Source organism: Podarcis pityusensis (assembly GCF_964106645.2).
Source record: "Podarcis pityusensis genome assembly, chromosome: 2".
NCBI lineage: Eukaryota > Metazoa > Chordata > Lepidosauria > Squamata > Lacertidae > Podarcis > Podarcis pityusensis.
This window is the reverse complement of record NC_138029.1, coordinates 96805226-96824029: the sequence shown is the minus strand read 5'-3', so window position 1 is coordinate 96824029 and position 18804 is coordinate 96805226. Positions and strand designations below refer to the sequence as shown.

At 42.0% G+C, this 18804-nt stretch overlaps 1 protein-coding gene and 1 long non-coding RNA gene across 3 annotated transcripts in view; both read left to right on the top strand.

The window, feature by feature from the left end:
• The window catches only part of LOC308471700, a 242766-nt gene extending 234229 nt beyond the window's left edge, over positions 1-8537 (top strand). The window contains exon 2 of the long non-coding RNA XR_013983097.1: positions 7042-8537. This is a non-coding gene — a long non-coding RNA (uncharacterized lncRNA). The remainder of the gene's footprint in view (positions 1-7041) is intronic.
• GXYLT2 (glucoside xylosyltransferase 2) overlaps positions 1-8537 on the top strand; it is a 36826-nt gene extending 28289 nt beyond the window's left edge. For both annotated transcript variants that reach the window (XM_080995826.1, XM_080995825.1), the window contains 3 exons: positions 236-359; positions 1163-1335; positions 2897-8537. In XM_080995826.1, coding sequence (XP_080851952.1) covers positions 236-359; positions 1163-1335; positions 2897-3079 — 480 coding nt within the window. In that variant the 3' untranslated portion in view covers positions 3080-8537. The remainder of the gene's footprint in view (positions 1-235; positions 360-1162; positions 1336-2896) is intronic.
• Positions 8538-18804: the final 10267 nt, after the last annotated feature.

Genomic DNA, 18804 nt, shown 5'->3' with positions numbered 1-18804 from the left:
TCAGTTGAGGATATGGAATCACATTATCTGAAGGGAGAGCTTGCACGCTGGCAGTCTACACGGTTCCCCTTCGCTGGCTCCCTGTTCCAGCATGAAGGGCAATTCTTCCTTTCTGTGCTGTTTGGTTCCAGGAATAGTGAGAAAGGTTGCTGCTCAGCGCTGCTACGCCTTCCTCCTGCTGTGATTTCTGCTGGTTTCTACTTTTCTTTCTTTATCGTTTATTCCTGCCTTTCAGAACAGCATGATACCGACAGGCTTGACATGGGAGGAGATGTTGTACCCTTTATACCAAAAGTACAAAAACTACATAACATGGGGAGACCAGGACTTGCTCAACATCATTTTTTACTTTAATCCAGGTACACGGTGCACAGACTCTATATTATAGACATGTGTAGATGATGATGATTATTATTATTATTATGTCTCGTTGGAATATGTGACAGGGTGGTGTGTATAGACTCTGCCTCATTGGCCTGTGCTGCCAATCCTGTGGATGAGAACAGATTGTGATTGTTTTATTGATGGAAAGTGATAGACAATCACTTGCATTAAATAATTAAATAAATTAGTTAAATAAATAAATCCCCCTCACCCACTTCATGCATTCTCTGCATGGTAGCTATAACCATGCTGTGAGCTGTTAGCTGTTGCATGGCTCAAGCCCAAAGGCAAAATATTGCCATGGTACTATAGAGAAAGGAAGGGCCCTGGAATGACCATCTAGCTGTGTGAGTAGGGCCAGGAAGTGATCTACCCCCTTTTTGGGGGGTCAGGTCAAAATTATTGAGCTTTTTCCAGGAAGGCCCATTTTTTAGGGGTTCAGGTCAAAGTTGTAGGGCTTTTTTTAGGGGGAAGGAAAGCCCCGTCTTTTGGGGGTGCAGGGCAAAAATGTTGAGCTTTTTTTAGGGGAGCCAAACTTCTTGAGCTGCTTTGGGGGAGCCAGTGATCTACCAGAGACATCCAGTGATCACGACCTACCTGTTGGACGTGCCTGGAATAGCAGACACATGATTCGTTTCCAGATTGTGTAGCTTTCCTTATTTCAGAATTTCTGGTAACATTTTGAAGGTTTTGTGTTTTTTGCCAATTTCTAGATGTTGATTAGTAATTGTTGTCATTCTCCCCCCCCCCCTTTCTTTGCTCAAATTGGGCTTTCTAGAGTGTCTCTATCTGTTTCCTTGCCAATGGAACTATCGACCAGATCATTGTATGTATGGCAGTAACTGTAAAGGAGCAGAGGAAGAAGGCGTTTCTATTCTACATGGGAACAGAGGTGTCTACCACGATGACAAACAGCCTACCTTCAAAGCACTCTATGAAGTGATACGTGATGTAAGTGTTGCCCCGCCCAGGGAGACAGTCTCATGCCATGTTCTCACATGTGATACGGTGCATCTAGTTGTATTACCGTATTTTTTGCTCTATAAGACTCACTTTTTCCCTCCTAAAAAGTAAGGGGAAATGTGTGTGCGTCTTATGGAGCGAATGCAGGCTGCGCAGCTATCCCAGAAGCCAGAACAGCAAGAGGGATTGCTGCTTTCATTGCGCAGCGATCCCTCTTGCTGTTCTGGCTTCTGAGATTCAGAATTTTTTTTTTCCTTGTTTTCCTCCTCCAAAACCTAGGTGCGTCTTGTGGTCTGGTGCGTCTTATAGAGCGAAAAATACGGTACCTTATGCCTTGCATTTCTGTTTTCCTGCAAAGAGCTCAAAGCAGCATAAATGGTTTCTTCCCCCACTATTTTAGCCTCACAACACAACCCTGTGTGATGGGCCTGTTTTCACAGCAGGCAGTTTGTTGTGGAATAGCAACACTTATATATATATGTACTTCGTTAAACATCATTAACAAAGCATCTTCTTTGTGTTTCCCCCCTGCTCACCACCTTACCCCCACCAGTAGTTCGAAAAACCCCTTATTTATCTAAGTGGAATAGTTGTGTAACTTCCCCAAATGTAGATCATGTTTCTGTTCCACCTAGGTTATGGCCTGTATAGATTGCTCATTCATTTTTTCTAAATTTCCTTCTAGCCATTTCATTCACCATGCTCCACAATCTCCTCTCTGGGAACCAACTCTGTCGCTTTAACTCCTCACTTTCCAAACGAAGTTGCCTTTATTGCCTTTTCTTTTCTACCCCCCACCCTCCCCAGTAAGAGAGGGGAATCGTGATCTGAAGCTCATTGAATGGGAAACTGAGTATTTAAACCTATTCCCACACACAATGGAGCCAGTACAGATAGTCCCATGTTCTAGCTGCAGTGTAGCCCAGTAAGCCTCACCAGCCTCAACACACAGGCCTAGATCCAAAAAAGTCCAAACTCAGTTCAGAATCTGCAGTAGCTTGAGATGGCACCACACCAACTTAGACAGATTGTCCAAATTGTTGAGTACTGTGGTAGTAAAGTGGGAAGGATGAGAGCTATTGGTGACCTTTTTTTGGGAGGGGAAGATATTCAGGTTAAGATCTTTGTGACAGAGTGAAACTCTCTCTCTCTCTGTGTGTGTATAAAATTCAATCTCTGGCATTTCACAATCCTGGGATAGGCTCTTCCCTAAGATCCTGTACACTATTGGTCAGAATTGATAGAACTGATAAATAGACAGATAGTGCAATTTGGTTCAGAGTTTCATATATTTTGATCAAGAAGCTTTGTGGGGGGAAACCGTCTTTTGGAGCTGGTAACTCTGCACAGAATAGGGTTGCATGAGAGGAGAGCACAACAGCAGCATATAATATTATCAGCTTACCACTGCATTGTACCACAGCGTGTCTTGACAGTCAAACTCCCTGCCTCCGCGTTAAAATTTATAGGAAAAACTCAGCAAAGCAATGATTATCACTTGTCTGTCTTTTAATCCTTTTTCTTTAATTCTTTTTCTTTTGTTCTTTAGTTTCCCTTTGAAGACAATCTCTTCCAATCAATGTACTACCCTCTCCAGTCAAAATTCCTTGATACTGTACACACTTTATGTGGGCGAATTCCTCAGGTTTTTCTGAAACAAATTGAAAGAACCATGAAGAAAGTCTACGAAAGCCGGGTGATCGTTAACGTTGGAGCCAACTTCAGATTATAAGCGCAGCAATATATTTTGATACAGTTTTCATATTCTTATCCAGTCCTCCTAAGGGACATTAGGCTATTTTAGGCTGCAATCCTATACACACTTCCCTGGGAGCAAGTCCAACCTAACTCAGTGGGGCTTACTTCAGAGTAGGCATGTATAGGCCTGTGCTGTCAGACAGTTTGCAGCTTGAGCAAAAGTGCCAGTTGGGGTGTTAGTTTATTGGTTTGGTTTTAATGGTGTATACATACAGTTCACGAGGTTGATGATAATGAGAGTGGACATGGGTAAAAGTCTAGGAATTTCACTGGAAGATGTCAGGATTTTTCTGCAACCGATTGCTAAAGCACGGAGTCTGGACGTGTCCTATTTCAGAATATACAACTCACAGAATTTCTGTGAGAAGGTCACTTTCTTCTTCAAAGTCATTACTTTTACTTGAAAGAAATTCTGTTGACTATGTTTACAGGTATCACTTCAGTTTTACAGTGGCAGAGGAAGGAAATGCATTAACTTTTCCTCACATAATGAACTCGTAGCTCTTATCTCTTTACTTCCTAAAACTGATGTGGGGAACCTTTGGCCCTGCAGATGTTACTGAACCACAGTTCCCATCATTCCTGATCATTGGCCATGCTTGCTGGGGCTGAAGGGAGTTTTGGTTCAGGAAGATCTGGAGAGCCAAAGGTTCCCCATGCTTGTCCTAGATCTTATCAGTATTTTGGACCTTGATGCTTCCCTCACGAACATCTTTCCTCTATTGTGGTTACCAAAGCTAGTGTAGGAAGTACCCATGAAATACAAAAGTTTGTTAAGTTAACAGACTAGCACCAGAGCCAGCTACAGGGAAACAGTTTTGCGGCAATAACCATACCATAACAGCAATCTATCAACTGAGCATTAATTAGGATCAGTGTGTAGGCTGCTTCCTTTGAGCTGAACATGAAACTGAGGGAAATTCATCCTGGCTATACGTTTACATTGCACTGTTATATTTGAGACAGAGCTATCTATCTTCTCTACAGCAACAGGGGAACTTGCTGCTGCAGAAGTGCATTTGGTAGATTGTAGTCACAAGCCACTTGGAACATCTTCTCTGCAAGCCTCAATGGGTGAATTGAAGATGCATAAAACCCTTGCTCAACTCCTGTGCATTTGAAATTCAGTGTGGCTGTATAAGGGGCAGTTTATGAACTGCACAAAAATTAGGGGTGGAGTGGGAGAGATGTTAGGTTAGTAACAGATCTTGAAACAGGCTGATGGTTTTGCCTTTGGGGTTTTTTAAAGTAAGCTGTAAGTAGATTTCATACTTGTCTAGGCCTGAGGACTTGGATCTGTTTTTCTGCTGCTAATAGCAAATGCCTACTAATTGCTATGGCACCAAGTTTAGAGAGGCCAAGACCACCTGCTTGTGGTTGCTTTTGCCATGCCCAAGACCCCACTCCCCCAGAGACACACTTGTCCTCAAAAGTATAATATGGGTACTGTATAAATATATAGCGTCTCATTGATTTTGAATACAAGCACTCTGATTTAGCAGCCATCTTCCATGCACAGAAAACTGTTAATGACTTCTGCTACACAAAATAAATAAGGAGCTGCTCCACCGTTCTTTCTTGCACACGGGATCCTGTGTAGGAAGTTCCTGTGTGTGGGTAACAAATGAGAACAAATGGTAGAATAAAAAGGCAGTAGAATAGATTCATCTATACAAAGTGTTGTCCATGTGGAAGTTGCTGCAGTGGCACAGTGCAGTACAGCTTGCCACCCTGCCTATGCACATCTCAAGGCTCATTCAGACCTGGAGAAGGTGAGCAAGCCATTTTCAGGGTCACATATATGCAGCCATTTTGTTTAAAGCATCACCGGCATTGGTAAGTCTCTGGCTCAACCACCTGCACTAGCCGATGCAAACTTCAATGGTGCAAAGAGGAGCATTTCTATGACTACAGCACCAACAGTGGTAAATGAATGAACAGTGTTGATAGTGCAGTATACGACACTGTTATAATAAGTAGCAGTGTTATTCCAGCACCATCTCTTATCATTTCATAGTATTTATTGCCTCCCGTGGGAGAAATAATAACTTACTTTCTCTCTCTGCCAGTGTTTACACCACTAATGAGAATAGCAGGCACTGTTGGTGCTATTTCCTTGCCACATGTAGGTAAGATTGTATATAAAGGACCAAATGGGAAGTCTGATTAGCTAGTTGTTAAGGTGGCATGGGACTCTTTGGTCATGACGCAACACAGAGTTAAGTGTTCCTACATTCATTAATCTCGATGGGCTTCAGCACGCTTATGTCTGTGACAGATTGTGCCTCACCTTCTTGGCAACAGGTGAATACAGCTGTACTTAGGAAGCAGAAGTGAAGGCTTGCAGTGCAATAATAGCCCCATTCCTGTGTGAAAACACAGAATGCTGTCTTTGACAGAAATGGGATTGTACTGTTCCACCTGTAGAATTTGAAGAACTGACAGAATGTCTGCTGTAATTCTCCCCTCAGCCACCCCCATGCATACTCTGTGCCGCCCCCAAACCTCCTGAAGGTTGAAGAGCCCTTCAGAACAGATTTGGGTAGACGATGTTCCATCATGCAATGAAAAATCCTTCCAGCGTTGGAATATTCACCATAGCGCTACATGGAATACAACCTCAGGTTACTAAGCAGGTGTCTTTTAGAGATGTCCGATGTAGCGTATGGTTTCAGAACAAATTCTGATTATGTGCAGTTTCTTTGTGAAAAGGGTTCCTGTCACCCTACGTATCTTTTAAGATTTCTGTGTGACACCTGAGAGCATGTTCACGTTTCAAGCTCTGAAAAGATCTTCAGTGTGTTCTGAAAATTCTGAAGCCTACCATGTTTCAGGTAAAATGGTCTACAACACAGAGGGAGAAGTGTAGTACAAGTAACTGCTACATACACAAACCTAGCATTTGATTCAGGCCAGTCTGATAAATGTGTGTGGTAATCTGATCTCGGACTCTGGAGAGGAGGACAGGTATGAAACTTCTGCTGAAATTCGGTAACGAATGCTGGTCATAGGCCTTCTGCTTTCAGAGTCAAACGTTTAAGTCCTTTTCGTGTATTCAAATATCGAGTTCCAATTTCATGATTATGGTAAAGTAAAAGGGGTAGGTTACGTAATGAAGGAAGCAAAGGGCTTGAGTTGGGTGTGGAACAGGGATGGGTGTGACCCTCCAGAAACCGTTGGACTACAACTCCCATTATCCCTGACCATTGATAATGCTGGCTGGGGCTGATAGGAGTTGGAGCCACCAATATCTGACTGGCAACAAGTCCCCTGCCCCTGTTGCAGAAGAAAGCATTCTCACTCCTGGTGCATAATAGATTTTCAGAAGCTGCAATGTTATTTTGTATTTTTTTGTTTTTGTTTTTTACAAGGAAGCATATTTTATCCAATGTCTGCCTTTGGTATATGAAGGATTTGCTTTAACATTAAAAACCATGCTGCACAATATTAATGAAATTATGCAAAAGAAATTGTTTTCCATATACATTTTATTTGGGTTGGGAGGGTGTAGCCACTAAAGTTCTTAAGGAGTTTTTTATATATATATTAAAAAAAATATTATATAAATGTTTACTTTTTCGCATAGTAATTTATACTTTGCTGCAATTTATGGCACTATTATCACATTTCTGTTTTTAACAATAGTTTGTTTTTGAAAGACTTTTATTAACATTATGCCATACTCGTTGCTGATTTCTTTGAAAAGTGCTTCACTTATTATAAAATACTGGACATATACAGTTGTACCTTAGTTCTCGAACGGAATCCATTCCAGCGACTTCCGAAAACGTTCAAAAACTAGGCACGGCATCTGATTGGCTGTAGGAGCTTCCTGCACTCAATCGGAAGCTGCGTCAGGCGTTCAGCTACCGAAAAACGTTTGCAAACCGGAACACTTACTTCTGGGTTTGTGGTGTTCGGGAGCCAGGTCACAAGGCATTAGAGAACCAAGGTACAACTGTATAAACCTCTTCCTCATCCCTATGTAGTATTACTATATTCTGAACTAGAATAATATTGCCAGAAGAGTGTTTTCCACCTATTGTGATTTAGAAGGAGGAGGTGTCATTAGAATGCTTACTAAACCAATCCAGAAAAGGTCACAGTTTTAAAATATTTGCAGCAAATGCATCCATCTATTCCAACCTTGTTGCGGATGGGCTTGTGATGAAGCCACAGTCTGATTGATTCACCACCTACCTACCCATGAGCCATTCATGATATGATGAGCTCACTGTGCATTAAATGCAGTCAGTGAGTGAGCAGCAAAATGCTAAGTGCTCAGTGGTGAGCATATATTTTATGTGCAGAATATCTCACGATCAACTCCCCGCATCTTAAGCTAAAAGGATCACAGGTGACGCCTTTAAGAACTGTCAGTCAGAATAGGTGGCACAAGGCTAGACAGATCAATAACCTTACTGTATACATTCACACTGCACACCTCCAGGTGCAAAAAAAGACAAACCAGCATGTTAGCATGTGGCGCAAACAATATAATCTAGCCTTGCACTCTTTAAATCTTACCGATGGAAATAATTAAACGTACAATCCTAAGCATCCTTATATATGCAGATTTAATTCAGTTGGAGCCACTGTCCAGTCTTGGGCAGAGTTAGGCGTGGTTCTTGCTTTCAAGCTTAGATGTGCCTAATTGTGCTGTCAAGCTGCAAATATGCTTATGATTTCAGCAACTGCCCAAACCTTATCTCAAAGGGTTTGGCCATTCAAGCTCAAGAGATCCTGTCGAGGGCAAAAGAAGCTATTTAGCATTAAGCTAGTGCACAACTAGCTACCTTGATCTGGGTGGCATTCCTCCAGTTGCTAGACTCTATGACCTCGCTGGATTCCAAACCCCCAAGTACGAGTTGATGGAGGTTTGCCAAGCAAAAACTCCTGCCTTCCCATTTTCCCTGGTGTAAAACACAACACCTTAATAACTGTGCCGCCTCAACACTTTACATAAAAATAACCCTTGCAGTCCATAGGACTTTTGAGTAATATGCTTAGGAATTGGGAAGTCCAGTCATGAAGTCTAGCATAAACTTTGTAAGCACAAATTATTTGAAATAATTTACTCAAGAATAGTAGTTGAGCAGAACTGAAATATTCAAGGTGTTTTTTTAAAAAAATTCTGCCAAGGTTGATCAATCCAATAGAACCCTGGTCTTATGTAGCGATATGATTGCATATGGAAAAACGATACAGATTTCAGTGGAAAGCATAAAATGCTAATTGCTTTGTGTATGTATAGTTGCATAAGGTATGTCTATAAGGAATTGCAATCAGTGTCATGCTACTTAAGTGTCTTGTATATTTGTATTTGACAAGTGCACCAAATTTTTATAGCTCCTAAGGAGATGATTACAGTGCATTTCTAAGTCATATGCAATTTTAGGCTTACCGTGTAATTAAATGAACTTTTGATCAAACCTCATATTTGAATAGCCTCTTTTTTTCCCTAGGAAAGAAAATTAAGTCTTCCAATAATCAGGCTGCCTATGTGTATGCAAACATAAAATTGTCCTATCCAGATACTCCCTTTTAAAATGGGACCTAATTCTTGATTTTAGTCGTTACCTGAAATATAGGACATGAAAGTGTTTTGTGGTTTTGTTTTTGAATATGCTTTTTATTAAGTTTTCATTTTAGATACACCAACACCAACAAACAAATATATCAAATCTTTTTCCATCTATCTTACTTTATGCTCCATAGAGCCATTGACTTTCCTCCTTCCCTTCTGCCGGTTTTCTTATTCCAATTTTTAATTCATAGTTTCATTAGTAAAAGACTAAACCATGACATAGGATTTATTTCAGTCCTGCTAATAAGACATGAAAGTGTTAATAGTGTAAGCAATCTGTGCAGTAGAACATACAGTGAAAGGTTCTTTACATGTAGGCTACTAGAGAGTGTAAACAAACGAGTCATAAGAAAGGGCAGAAGAACAGAACGTACAAGCAGAGTGCATGATGCTTTCGCAATATAAAGCCTTGCATGTATTTCAGGCTGTAGCACGGATTCCCCTCGTTATATGGAGGCAAAGTGTGAAGCGTGATCTCTACACTTAATCCCTACTTGGGGACCCATCAATGCTACAGACAGATTAGATTTTACATGGGGGGAAATGAATGCCTAATTTCTGTAATGCCACCAGCCAGTATGCTAGACAGAGCCGGTCTCCTATTCAAAACTGCGGGTGGAACTTCTGTGGTCAGAGCAAATGCTTGACACTTGGCCAAAAGCAATATTCCTCCCTTCATTTTTATTCCTGCTGCTATTTGGATCGGCATTCGCTCATTACCTTCTGGCTGTCCCTTTCGCTGTCCACTGTTTTTCAAAGATACGGGGCTGAACAGAGCATGCCATAGGGTTGCCTCTAGACAGGTCCAGACTTGTGAGACTAGTGCAGCGTGTACTTGGCTATCTCCCGTTCAACTGTGGGACATTCTTGCATTGAGATTGTCTACAAATGTTAATCAATACTTATTTACCTATTTAAAACACCAAGTACCACAGCCTGTGCTATCAATATCCATAACTTGTTTAGGACAGCATGTCCCTTGGGCGAATGAGCATTCAAACCTTATTCAATGCTTTTGTTGTTGGAACTGAAAGATGAATGCTCTAAATTTGGATGAGTTGGGCAAGCAGCTTGCACAGTTGTGCTGAGAAAGGAAAGATCCTGAGCAGATGAATGTGTATCTTGGAAGGGTGGAAAAGGAACAACATGGGGAAGAGCAGAATACCCAGTTTTGTAGGATAGCTAGATGGAGGAGAGAACCTATGCTCACATTTGCTATTGTGACTTCAGAGTAGTCGGAGATGGGGAACTTAACTTGTGGCCCTCCAGAAGTTCATAGATCATGGAAGGGATCCTGAGGATCATTTAGTCCCAACTCCCTGCAATGCAAGCATAGGCAACTGTGATCAAACTTGCAACCTTGGCGTTGCCAGCACCATGCTCTAACCAGCTGAGATATCCAGCTATTGTTGGACTTCTAAATTCCAGAAAACATGACCAGTGGTCAGGGGTTGTGAGTTGTAATCCAAGAATATCTAGAGAGCCACAGATTCCCCATCCCCAATGTGTAAAAAAAGAAAAAAAGCAACTAGCTACACACACATCACAGAAAGATGCCCCTAGACTCCTAGAGAGAGATTCTAGGCAAGCAAAGCTCTCTCTCTCTCTCTCTCTCTCTCTCTCTCTCTCTCTCTCTCTCTCTCTCTGTGTGTGTGTGTGTGGAATATAGGCCCAGTAACCCTGCACCCCAGAGCACCAACCAAGTAGATGGCACAGGTTGGTAGTGATGGGTTGTTGCTATGCCCTTGTTCTCAGTAAGGTGATAAATCTGTGTCTGGAGTGTTCCACCTTTAATGTATGAGCCCAGAAGTGATGTCTTATTGGACGATCCTCTATACAAAAAAATAGTAACCCTGCACATAGAAGACCAGCATGTCAGAGAAAAGGCTAGCTTGGAATGCATTTTCACCAACAGCTAGAGTTCTGCATGCAGGGATTTTTATTGTATATTTTTTATAGAGGAGTCTTTGTCCCCTCAGTGTTTCCTTGCCCAAAAGGGTACATAAGGATGGATTGGAGAATTAGAAAGGCTCTAATTTCACTCCTCTCACATTATTTACACCTCCTTGGGGAAGCTCATCTCATAGTTTGAAAACCGCTGACCCAGACTGAACCATCCATTTCCCCCATGTATCTATTAACTATATTTCATTTCCAAGGCAGGCTGCGTCTTAATTCTACTAATAGTATATCTTATTTTTCTCCTAGTAAGTGCTAATACATGCTACACATGTATCACTTTGTTTCTGTTGCAACCTATGGTCAATACAAAATGAATTGCTACAACTGCATTCATCAGGATGAGATTTAAAGCTGCTAAATTGTACAGGGTGCACACAGCACTCCATTTACCCTGGACGGAATTGCTACAACAAGCTGCCTGTATTGGACAAGTTATGGTCACTGGAGATGTAAATAAATTGCTTAGATGAGCCCTTTTTCTCCTTACACCATTGCATCTTCTATCATTATATTCCATGTTTCTGTATACAGTTCATAGATGTGGGAGACAGCATTAAAAACAGTGACAAGAGAAGAAAACTGTTAACAGGTTATGTTCAGTGACTTCTCACTTTGGAGAAGTCCCCCCTCCAGGTTAAGAGTCAACGTGAACATACAAGAGTGAGTGATAGCTGATGCTAATGTCTGCACTTAAAACTACCAGAGCTGGGGAGGAAAGGACACATTATTCAACTTTTGTGACAAACACAACATTTCTGCTCTTCATGCAAAGACTGGACTAGATCCATGCCCTTTGTCCATTTGCCATTGACTACTAAGGACCTGTACAAATAGCCAAATAACACTAGTCAAGATGACTCTATTTCTGTTCTATTTTTGTCTTATCATTGGTCCATAACTATTAGCGTTGACAGACCAGCTCTGGCATCTGATTAGAAAAGAAGGTATCTGCTAGTTTCGGTTGCTGTAGGTGAAACATCAAAAGAAATAGAAAATCCATAAATTTGGTTTATACATAACATTTACTAGGATATATTACAACAAAGCAAGCTCATATACATGGAAAGAACAAGAAAATAAACCATTTCATAGACCTGGTGAAACCTTCCAAAGGATTAAGCAAGCATATAAATATATTGCATTTTGTGTTGCTGTTTTTTATAGACCTCATTAAAAAGTTGCAAACATAAACATATACTAGGGGCTCAGACGTTGCCATACCTCTGTGACTCACCTGGATCACTCATTTGGGTGGTCCATCTGCTTGCCTTTCTTCCCTCTGGTTCCGACCTCATTTTGCCCTGGGCTTCCCACCTGCATCTCCATCCTCTGAATGTCTCCTCACCTCACCTGTATGTCTTCTCCATCCTTCAGTTCCTTCCTCACCTCACCTAGAGCTGACTCTCCCTCCAGATCCCTCCTCCTCTCCCCACCTTACCTGGGCTGCCCACCCAATGATCTAGCTACTAGCAGCTTCTCACCCTGTAGATTGCAGCGCCACCTGTCTGTGGCCAATCAAACTGCAGTGTGATGGCATCCTTAGAATTTTATATATTATAGATAAGATATCTGTTCTGAACCACAGGCCCAAGGGATACCAAAGAAAGATGTCAAAAACAGCAGAATTGTGCAAACTTAAATCACAGTGTGCAGAGCCTCATTGCCTTTACAGACGCAGGACGGACACTGCAACAGTGAGTGTCAAATCACCCCCAGAAATCAAGCCACAGAATGATCTCATCGGCTCTGACCTTTGGAAAGTCCCATTGTCAGCCTGAGAACTTTTCAGATTCTTAATAATAGCTGCTGCAGTAGCTAGCATCCTTGCTGGGCTGACGCATGTGAGTTTGGTAACCCGCAAGGAGATTGATGGGGCCTTAATCCTTACTTTCCAAATGTAGCTCATGGATCATGACTGAAACTGAGCCTCAAAAAAGAAGATGAAAAAAATGATCACAGAATACGGCTGGTTGCTAGGTACTCGTTGGGTTTTGGTCATGAATGTGAATCACTAGGATCCAAGCAGTGAAACATGGATGCATTATGGGATGCCAAGTAAAGAAGAGCGCTAACTTATTACAGAGTGTCAACTGCAAATCCCCCAAATTGGAACCTCCTCAAAACAAATGGTAAAGTATTGTGTACTTTTGTGCCAGGAACCCTACTTTTGTGCCCTCGTAAGCATGTATAGACAATATCCAGCTGGTGTTCAAAGTCTTGGAGTAGGGTAGGGAAGAGGCCATGATTAGAGGTGGTGGGTGGGAATAAACATCAGAGGGGAGCCAGCTAGCTGTCGAGATGCTAAGGTGAACCAAAATTGCATTGCTGGCTAAGTTCAAAGAATGATTAAAGGTGTGTTTGCTATCACTCCCATCATCTTTTCTACACAGCATCATAATGGCAGCCTAGTTGTCCAACATCTTCTGAAGATGTAGCTCCATCATGACTTCTGCCCCAAACAGACACAATTCTCAGCATGCAGTTGTTGGTGAGGGCTTAATATGTCCACATGGCCACCACTTTTTGGAAAAAAAATAAAATCTATCGCTGCCATAGGGAGACCTCTTTTAGTGCATTGAAGCAGTTAACGAAACCTAGACAGACCTACGGCATGCATGCCTAACATTGCTCATTGTTTGCTGTTGGGTTTTTATTTAGATTTAATGCCTACTTTAATATTTATTTGATTTTAGACATTTCTAACATTTTATTCTGTGAACCACTTCGGCATCGTTGGATGAGAAGCTGTCTAATATACAATTATAAATAAATACATACTAAATAATCAGAAATAAAAATCAGGAAGTCCCTGCTGGCCCTGGAGAGATTTGAAGACAAAGAGGAATGCTGAGGGAGATTGCGAAGGGCGATGCAGGTAACTGCTGGCCCCTCCAGTGGAGCCTTCTTCAGCCATATTTATGGAGCAGAGGACTCTGGAGAGTGGGAAGGTGCCCGTTTTTTTTGCTTTCCTTGCTCCTGAAATATCTCTGCACAGAGCAGAGGTTTCAAGAAACCACCAAAACCCTTCACAGCCAGCATTCCTTTCATTCTTCCCCAAAATAATCCCTGGAACTGTAGTTCACCCTCATAGAGTTACAATTCCCATAACCCTGAACAAACTACAGTTCATCGGATTCTTTGGGGAAACCCATGTGCTTTAAATAAAGTGTTTGGATAATACTTTGCCTTTACAGAGCTTGAGCAATTCTGTTCTCTGTTTTCCCATACCCTCCATTATATTTTATTTTATCCCTTCTTCCCACTCCCATCCCCAAGAAATATCCTGTAATTCTGTGTCTCTGCCCTCAGTCATAGATATTAGGTTAAAATCCTAACTTCACTGACCTCGAACTAAGCACCACTGAATTCAATAGTGCTTCCTTTCAAAGAAGTCATGGTTAGACGTCTGCTGTTAAATGACAGATAAACAGTAAAGGTAGCCATGGTAGTTCATAAAATCCACAGTTGGGCAATACATTTTTTGGGACCAACCAAAATTTCACAAAAGAGGGACAAGCTTTCACGTTTTCCATAACTCTTCATAAGGCAAGATGTTACAGAAGGTGCAAAAATTAGGCTGAGGTAATAGTCATGAGGTTCAGCTTGTAGACTCCATTTCAGGTTGGAGGTTGGAAGCTGAACAAATCCCTCCCAGCTGCTAGAGATACCAGGTTACACCTGGGATTCTGAGATTAAGAAGCAAAGGCTGCTCCCCATTTCTGAGAATTAAAAATCTGGGTTGTGGTTATCCACATAGTTTGCCCACATTCTGGTTTCAAACCTTCCCCAAAGCAGAGATGAGAAATCCAGGATTTTTGCATAGGTGTAACTAGGGCGAGCATGTAGTCCTCAGGCAAAAGGTAGAAGCAAAGTCCTTGTCTTTGATGGTTAATGGGAGTTCCCAGAGAAGGTGAGTTATCTTAATATAATTTTGTCTTTATAGGCTCAATTGCTGTCAACATTCCCTTCCTGGCCTATTTCTTTTTTATTATTTAAATATTTTTGTTTTAATTTGTGTAGGGATGCTTTCAAATATGCAGAAACTATTATTTGTGGGTGTGCCCATTTTACTTCCAGATCTTTATTCAAGTTAGCTATAGTGGTAATGCTGCTAAAAAGGTGCTGGTTAATATGACAGTTACAAAACCTGGTTTTGTTTTTTTTAATTAGGTGGAGGAAAGCCTGTAATTCCATAATGTTCTCATATACAAAAGTATTCCCACTCCATGGTCTGAACTAAGCAAATCTTTAATTCACTAACATTTTTATAATACATTTTTGTACCCTGGACAGCAATTGTTCCTCTCCTTATTGGACATTACTGAAGCATAATATGCGCTGTCACCCGGAAGAATGTGAAAGATGGATGAGCCTTGTCAGTTACTTCATGGAATGACAAATTGGCTCTGCCCTCCTGAAAACTGGGGAGATGGGGTGGGGAGGTTTTCTCCACCAGCCTGGAGGATGTTTGAGAAACTACTGCCACTTGAATTGTATGATAATAACCATTAAGGTGGTTCAACAAAGACAGGCTATCATCTCAAGGTGTTATCTCTAATTCTATTCAGAGACACGGTGATATATATTAACACTTCAAGGACGATTCATGGGTGTTTTTTTCCTGTTTACATCAGTGGTACTACATTTGTGTAAGGGAAGAAGTGGAGCCCCCGCCCCATCCGCAACAAAAATGGAGGGGCAAGGGAAAAGATAAGCCACAAGCTGGTGTTTTAAAAATTAGTTTATTGTGTGAAAAAAAAATCCAGTACATATGGGTTATTCTAATTGCCTGATAAAGCAACTCAGAGTACATATACAGTGGACGCTCGGCTTGCGAACGTGATCTGTGAGGAAGGCACGTTCGCAACCTGCAGCGTTCGCAGCCCACAGCACCGCGTCTGCGCATGCACCGAAACCCGGAAGTAACCCGTTCCAGTACTTCTGGGTTTTGGCACATCCGTAACCTGAAAATGCGTAACCCGAAGCGTCTGTAACCTGAGGTATGACTGTACTGAGTTAACTGGTGTACCAGAGGAAGAAAAGTGATGGTCCTTTTTCCTTGAAAAAGACCTTCAGTAAAAACATATCGGGCAACCCTACTTAGGCTGCAGTCATGGTCCCATTTACCAGAGGCTGTTGCTGGCATCCAGCTGTCTTGAGAAACAAAGGAGTGCACCTACAGGGGTGAAATCAAACTGCTGCGTCAGGCCAGGGTGCAAGCCTGGCAAGTGTGTATGGAGATACTGGGTTGCTCAAACAACAAGAAACACCTGCCTCAGCTTTGCTGATGTGGTCCAAAAGAAAGCGGAGCAATATGTTTGGCAACAGCTTGACTGCAGGAGTTGCCAGGAGGTGTACAAGACACCATCCAACCATCTTGAGGACTCCACTCTGTATTTGTATAAGGTTTACTCTTTAACCTTTTCTTCTCCTGAAGATATCCTGCAAGGCAGCAGAGGTTTAGGACTAGAGTTTTCCTTCTTCTATGTGGGCTACCTTCCCAGGTTGACATGCCCCATTTGCCCCTCACTTCCCTCTACAGCACATGCAGAAACCACCTTCTTGACCATTGGACCCACTATTGTCTCATTGGTTCAATCCACTGGAGCCTGTCTTTACATGCAGAGGAAGTTCCTAACTCACTGAGGATTTGAGACCCATCAGCTATCCTCACTTGGTTTAGCTGGCCAGCCAAAGCTGTTTCCCTGGGTGTGCTCACACTCACATGCTGACACCTAGGAGCTACAGGTGATAGCTGAGTACAGGGTGGGGACCAAAGGTGAACAACTACCCCGCACTAGCTTGCGGCCCCCCACCTTCTTTCGGCCTTACTAAATTAAAATATCAGGGTCTTTTCCAGGGAGTCTTCTCTTCTCATGATGTGGCCAAAGTATTGGAGCCTCAGCTTCACAATCTGTCCTTCCAGTGAGCACTCAAGGCTGATTTCCTTAAGAATGGAGAGGTTTGATCTTCCTGCAGTCCATGGGACTCTCAAGAGTCTCCTCCAGCACCATAATTCAAAAGCACCAATTCTTTGGCAGTCAGCCTTTTTTATGGTCCAGCTCTTACTTCCATACATCACTACTGGGAAAACCATAGCTTTAACAATATGGACCTTTGTTGGCAAGGTGATGTCTCTGCTTTTTAAGATGCTGTCTAGGTTTGTCATTGCTTTTCTCCCAAGAAGCAGGTGTCTTTTAATTTCGTGACTGCTGTCACCATCTGCAGTGATCATGGAACCCAAGAAAGTAAAATCTTTCACCTCCTCCATTTCTTCCCCTTCTATTTGCCAGGAGTTGATGGGACTAGTGGCCATGATCTTAGTTTTTTTGATGTTGAGCTTCAGACCATCTATTTCCACCTTCATTAAAAGGTTCTTGCAGTCTACTATAAATGTGGTCCTACTATAATTGACTGTGGCCAGCCCGTAAACCATGTGTATGCCGCATTTTTCGCTCTATAAGACGCACCAGACCATAAGACCATAGTTTTTGGAGGAGGAAAACAAGAAAAAAAATATTCTGAACCTCAGAAGCCAGAACAGCAAGAGGGATTGCTGCGCAGTGAAAGCAGCAATCCCTCTTGCTGTTCTGGCTTCTGGGATAGCTGTGCAGCCTGCATTCGCTCCATAAGACGCACACACACTTCCCCTTACTTTTTAGGAGGGAAAAGGTGAGTCTTATAGAGCAAAAAATACAGTATGTTTGTGTGTGTGTGTGTGTGTGTGTGTGATGAACTCAGAGGTATGAGAGGAGACAATTCAGCCCCTGATGCAATCTCCATGGTGCTGATCATAAATGTGTTGTTTATGTGTGGAGTGAAATGGAAGGCACTGTGGTATAAATGGGGCTTAATTTGATACTGGGATGCACTGGAGCTTAATCCAGGGACCTGTTTTCTTTAAAAATGCAAAATAACGGCCTTCCATTTATTATTGATTTTAAACAATCAGTCAGCACATTTAGGATTGACAGTAGGATTTACTTATCAAGGGATAAGAGCAGGATTTACATTCCAAGGGTACTTTACTTTATCTCTGTCCATCACAGTCCATAAGCTCCTATGGTTATTTTAGAAATTAAGCACTGGGTATATAAGAAGGTTATTAAAGCCTATCACCACAAATCAGAAGATGTGGCAGCAAATCTGTGTCTGGCTAATACCACCACAGACTGACTTAGGACTCTCTTTATGCAATGTTATTTCATATAAAAAAATAACTGCTTATGGAAAATAGACTGGCAGGCTGATAGCCAGACTAGAACTGTTCTGACGACATTTTCTGTTGACACACTGACTGACACAGACAGACAGATACTGTATATTCAACCTGAAAAGGCAGAGCTGGCCCAAGACAGTTTGGCCCTGGAGGCGAAGGGGTGAGTGAAAATCTACAGCAAGAACAAAGGTGGTGGTGGTGGAATAAAGATCTACACTGGGATCTGCTGCCCCTGTGGATCCTGCCACCTGAGGCAGTCACCTCACCTTGCCTCATGGGTGGGCCAGCCCTGTGAATGCACTCAAGATTTACAACCTCATGTGCCTGCCAACTAGGCCTGAGTCTGATATAGTGAAGGAGAAATAGTAATTTACAGAATCCTTTCTTGCCTCCCTAACTATGATATGAAATAATCCTCTTTCCAGCCCGTGTTATAGAATTAGCTGGATGCTGTAGCTGCTATTCATCAATCTATGGCTTTTCTAAGCACTTGGGGTGTTGTCTTTTTATTTTACTCTCAGTACTTTATGTATTTTGTGTTTTATGCTGCAAACCTTCCTGGGGTCTATTGACGAATGGTGGTACAGTATATAACAAATCTATCTCTGCCCATCACAGGCCATTACACAACGAAAACAAATTACAAAAAATACTGTGTGTATGTCTGTGATGAGTCTCACTACTCAGCACCATTCATGAAACAGTGAACGAATTCCAGGTATAGAATGATGCAAGAACTGAAGTTCAGCTGCCCTCAAGTTTTACAACTTTATAAGACTGTCGAAATAATTTTAGCGCCATCCAGCGTAAAATCCTCTCTCCTGTGTAGCTCCGTCCTTAATCTGCAAGGCGATGCGTCATTATATTCTGACGGTTGTTTTATTTCAGCTCACGCAAAAAACCGGGACGAGCACATGTGGGTGCTTTGGGG